This window comes from Octodon degus, unplaced genomic scaffold (genome assembly GCF_000260255.1).
Source record: "Octodon degus isolate 3935 unplaced genomic scaffold, OctDeg1.0 scaffold00125, whole genome shotgun sequence".
Taxonomy (NCBI): Eukaryota; Metazoa; Chordata; class Mammalia; order Rodentia; family Octodontidae; genus Octodon; species Octodon degus.
The window spans coordinates 8,509,536-8,515,130 of record NW_004524701.1 but is presented as its reverse complement, the minus strand read 5'-3'; the positions used below and the strand labels follow the sequence as shown (position 1 = coordinate 8,515,130).

At 38.3% G+C, this 5,595-nt stretch overlaps 1 protein-coding gene across 1 annotated transcript in view; it reads right to left on the bottom strand.

Moving 5' to 3' along the window:
• Window positions 1-3,810: 3,810 nt before the first annotated feature.
• LOC101584331 (ATP-binding cassette sub-family G member 2) overlaps window positions 3,811-5,595 on the bottom strand; it is a 209,682-nt gene continuing 207,897 nt past the window's right edge. Inside the window, exons 15-16 of the mRNA XM_004640645.2 lie at window positions 5,057-5,139; window positions 3,811-3,958 (exon numbers count right to left, since the gene is read on the bottom strand). Of these exons, the coding sequence (XP_004640702.1) occupies window positions 3,811-3,958; window positions 5,057-5,139 (231 nt within the window). The remainder of the gene's footprint in view (window positions 3,959-5,056; window positions 5,140-5,595) is intronic.

Sequence of the window (5,595 nt, the reverse complement as noted above, 5' to 3'; positions counted from 1 at the left end):
GCGCTTATTCTACTGAGCCATCTCCCTGCCCCTGATCTGCTTTTTTTCTATAGCAGTTTTCAGTGTATTATTCTTATGCTGGGTTTATGGGATCTTGACTATTATATGTCTTGGTGTATTTTTAATTGGTTTGAAGTTATTTGGTGTTCTTTGTGCTTCAGTTACTTGAATGTCATATTGTTTCCTCGTATTTCGAAGTTTTCTGCTCTTCTGCCCTTATTCTTTTTATTTCAATTGTATTGTCTCCTTTCTCATTGATGCTTATTAGTCTCACGTTGTTCATCTTTGCATCATCTTCCAGGTGATGAATTATTTTTTCCTGCCTCCTAGTTGTTTTTAAGAGATGTTTTCTTACCTTTTAACTAACTGCACCCACATCTTCAAGATCTGCAACTGTGTCTTCACTTCACTCAAATGGTTTTGCAAGCTTGTGATTGAGATTTTATGTTTCTCTATATCTCTTTGATCTGCTTCATGTGATCTATTTCTTTCCTGTATTGCTCATTCAAGGAGTCCATCATTTTTATAATCTCCTCTATTTTTTATCGGTGTCTTCTTTAGAAGCAGTTATTAATTCTTTTACTGAAGATTTTTTTTTCAGATTGAGTTTCCTCCATATGCTTCTGCATTTTATTGTTTACTTCAGATGCTTTGAATTTCCAACACTATTAATTCTCACATTTCAGTTGAGCTCACGTCCTCTGCACTTGTTCTGGTTAGGCTTGAGGTGAGATTGTATTTTGCTTCTTCTCTGTCATTTTATATAGCATTGACTTCTGACCTTTAGTATAGAGCTTTTGTGCAGTTATAACCTTACATCTACTGCAATTCTGGTGCAGATCAATTAATTTTGACATTATCCAGTTATGCCTGGCTTGGGTCTAGCTGTTGTGTTCAGTTCTTTCCCACTGCAGCCCTTGGAAATGAACCTGTGGTGCTCCTCTGTTGTGTCCCTGGCCCAGGGGGCACAGAGGAGTGCAGAAGCTCTCCCTCACACTAGGTGGGCCTGGACTTGGACTGGATCCGGGGGTCCTGGGAGTGTCACAGAAGTTCTCACTCACTTGGCGGGCTTCAGGGTGTGGGCTCCAGAGTGGTGGAGGTGTCCTGAGAGTGTGGCAGAGGGTGTCACTCATTTGGCGTGCCTGGGTTTTCATCCAGAGAGCTGACGCACAGATTATAAACCACAGAACTATTCTGAGTGAGAAAGGAGAAACAGAATGTCCTAGAAATGGTACAAGAACCCAAGATTCCCCAAACAAACTTGTTATATTACAATTCCCTAGAGAGAAATATCAAAAAGTTCTATCAAGCTTAATAAGATTAGTCACTAATACATTTTCTAACATCAAGCTTTTTTTAACCCTATGAGTAATGCTGGATTTCCAACATATTTTAGATTTCATCCTTCTAATGTAGTGGTAGTATCTTTGTTATTTACAAAAGAATAGCATATCATGCATCATACTAAAACTTAAAAGATGCTATTATGCATATTTATTTGAAAAGTGAAGCTGATTCAAAAGATATTAGTAATTGGTCAAGACTAGAATTCTAGTTGCTCTCTGTCCATGTTGTCCATCCCTCTGCACACCCTGTGCCCACCACCACCATGGGAGTGCAGTTAGAGACCATCTCTCCAGGAGACGGTGCACCTTCCCGAAGCATGGCCAGACCTGCATGGTGCACTATACTGGGATGCTTGAAGATGGCATGAAGTTTGATTCCTCCCATTACAGAAACGAGCCCTTCAAGTTTATGCTTGGCAAGCAGGAGGTGATCCGAGGCTGGGAAGAAGGGGTGGGCCAGATGAATGTGGGTTAGAAAGCCAAACTGACCATCTCCCCAGACTATGCCTGTGGCCACTGGGCACCCAGGAATCATCCTGCTACATACCATGAAAGCTTCTAAAACTGGAATGACAAGCATGGCCTCCTCCCTTAGCTCCCTGTTCTTGGATCTGCTATGGAAGGGATCCTATGTCTCCAGATGTGTGCACATGAATCTATATGGAGCTTCTCCTGATATCCCACTACTCTGTGTAAACATCTACCCCAAATGAATGCTTTCTGTCATTCAGCTTGGCTTCTTGCCCTTCCATTTCCTCTACCCTTTCTCCTTGTATGTGTGTTTTCCTAAACTATATGCCATAAACCTGAAGTGACTCATTTTGTTTTTGGTTGAAGATTAAATTTCAGTCTTTTTGATTAAGAATATTGTCAAGTATTAACAGCACAAGTGATGGCTTAACTTTAGAATAGCAATTGGTGTTGGGGTAGGGTTTGCAAAACTATTTTATTTTAATTGTTGGATGAAATTTTTGTCTATTGTATATTACACATTCTTGCTGCTGCAGCAGATTTGAAACCCTGTTGAGGGATGAATTATTCTACATTGTGAGAGATGTCCTTGGGGTAAGTTGAAAGCCCTACCCAAAACTGAAGAGGGGAGGTGGAGAGTATTACCCTCTGCCAGCCCCAGCCATCTCCTCTGAAACTTTTGCCTTTTGAAAGCAGGTCTCTTTCACTGCTTTGTTGGACACTACCATTATCTGTCCCTGGGCCAACAGGGACCTCTGCTGCCTTCATTATGACCTGTCTTCCCATTCTGTGCTTTTTCTAAAGGATTTTCAAGACTTTTATAATCTCATAACTAGTTTCACTTCCTAAATTTTAAAAACTTTAATTGAAAGTTTAAATTGAAGGTGCTGTCCGTAGACTTAATCACCCAATGTAAGCCCTGCCATCATGGCAAATCCTTGAGCGTTCTCTTAAGAAAATGATGCTGGTCATTGCAGCTTCAGCATCCCTTGTTTTCTGTCTTGATTTTGTGAGAAGTTTTTTTTGTTGGTTTGTTTGTTTTGTTTTTTAATGCTTGGCTTTCTCTCAGAGTTCCCTGGTTTTTCTTCCCTCAATCTATTCTCACTCTTTGGTGTCCTGTGTAGTGATTTGGTGAAAGACATTGTTGCTTTGTTGCTCATTGCACACATCCTCAACATCACCCTTCCCCCATACCACAAAGGACTTTCAAGTTTTATTGCTGCAATAAAAGTGTTTTATGCTGGCTTTTCTCAAAAAAAAAAAAAAAACTAGAATTCAATTCTCTTTGCATTTCAAAACAATAGATAGGTCACCCCATGGTGACTATTTGATGAGATGATCAACACAGTGTACATTTTTATCTAATTCACAGCATACACGTTTTTGGCTTGAGTCCTTCTACTTGTTGTAACTTTTAAAGGATTCTGTTAAAAGTAATATTTACTGAATGATAGTGTGATGTTGCAAGTGTTATGGTGTATGTCTACATGTTCCCTGAAAGCCTCATGTGGTCATAGGGTTTTTAAGAGGTACCCAAATCTAGAACGTATGATGCTAGCATTAAAGTTGTATGATTAATAAATCAATCCACTAATTGGTTTGGCATAGTTGTGGCTAGGATTAAGGGTGGGAGTGCTCCACCCAGCCCAGAGCTGGCAGCCTCTATATAACACGACGGACAGACCCTCATGTTGTTTCTTTTCCTTGTTGCTTTTGCTATCCTGTGGGCACCATGAATTTTTCTCCCCTGTGATACCCCTCTAACAAGTCATGCTGCCTTGGAGTTAGCCAATTATGGGCTGAAACCTTTACAAACTGTGAGCCAAATAAACCTTTCCTCCTTTAACTTTCAGTGGCAGGCATTTTGTCTCAGCAATGAAAAAGCTAAGATAGCAAGTGACAAAAAGAAAAAGAAACCTCCTCTGGACACTTGAAATAAATCACGATACCCCTTTTTAATGTCAGGGTAGTTTACAGTAAATTGAAGGGGAATTCAAGAATATTTTTTACAGAATAACAATTTTAAAAAAGCAACTGTGAAGAAGAAAATCATTACAACAGCCAAAGCCACATGATTCTTCCACAAGCTCCATAGTGAAATATCAATGCCCAGAGTTGTCAAGAATTCTTCACCAGTACATCTGAAATTCAAGAAAAAAAATGTAACCTCATTCTTAGCATAAATTACACTTTATTCAATAATATCAGAATTCTTTTTATAAAGAATCCTATAGGTTAATCAAACATTAATAGGTTTCACCTTATTTATAGAAACAACAGGTATTGAATGCTTACCATTTACTAGATGCTATTTATGCACGTGGTCCCTAAAATAATGCAGGGAGGTTTAGATGTACAAATTCAAAGAAGCAGATAGATCAGATTTCAGAAACTTGGCCAAGGGCTGGCCAAATAGCTCAGCAGATTAAAGCACCAGGCACAGGGGCTGGGGATTTGATCCCTGGGCCTCCCATGCTGACCCTGCCCCTGGGGGCATGCTGAGATGGGGACTGATACTGGACATGGTAGCACACACATGCCTGTAATCTCAGAACTTGGGAGGCTGTAAACAGGAGAATCACTATGAGTCCAATTTAGTAGTGAGACCCTGAGCACACAATAGACCCTTCCCTAAAATGCAAAAAAAAAAAAAAATTAAAACAAGATCTAATTTTATTAAACCTACATTTCTGCTAAATGTCACTATTCAAAAATGAAATTTCCTTCTCAACATAATGAAATACATGTTTCTCTCTTTAGAAGATATAGCTTATGGTAGTCTACTTACACACACACACACACACACACACACACACACACATCTGTGTAGATTTTTATTTTATTGTGTTTTTCAGTATCCAAAACAAAGAAAATTATGAGATGGACTCACAGGTACCAGAGACTTTAAGTTACTGCATCACTGTTAAAATATTCCATTTCAAACTCAAATATCCTCAAGAGGGAAAAAATAATCCAAACATTTAAATGATTTTGAAAAGATAATACAAGCACTTCTTCATGCTAAATAATATTAATAGTCTCACTCTGAAATCTTGACTATAGAAGAACATGAGAGTTGTGCAACATTTATATGCATTAGTGAAGAATGACTAATGCAGATGGGATAAGCACAGTGATTTGTTGGCTGGAAGGTCTTATGCCTCCTCTCAGCCCAAGGTCCTTTCTACACAACAACGCAGACAGAAGCAAACCCATCATGACACTGAATACAGACTTACATTACATAGTTGAGACAGCCACTGCCTCCAGTTTTGAGTTGTGTACAGAAGTTTTGCCCCCAGAATTCATTATGTTGTAATGCCTAAAATGCATTGGGAATAAAGGTAAGGTAAAGATTTCAAATTTTAAAAAGGTTTTAAAGAATTCTTCAAAATAAGGTTTTTGTATTTTATTTTTTTATTTCTAAAAATATGCCAAGTTTCCCATTCATGTCATTCTCACTTTTTGTCTCAGCAAAAAAACTAAATTTGTTTTTCCTGGCAATAGAAATGTCTCAAGTTGAGATGTTGTTTTCAGTGGGTCAAAAGCTCCATGTTGGATAGATACCACTAGCTATATTACCTCACGTCTTTTTCTATCTTCTCTCCCTCATATTATAACCACACAAACACAAACTTGAAATGATAACAGTTGTGCTCAATGAATATTATTGATTGATAGTAATAATAATAATTCATTGTTGTTTTTTTTTAATTTTTTTTATTTATTTGAGAGAGAGAGAGAGAGAGAGAGAGAGAGAGAGAGAGAGAGAGAGAGG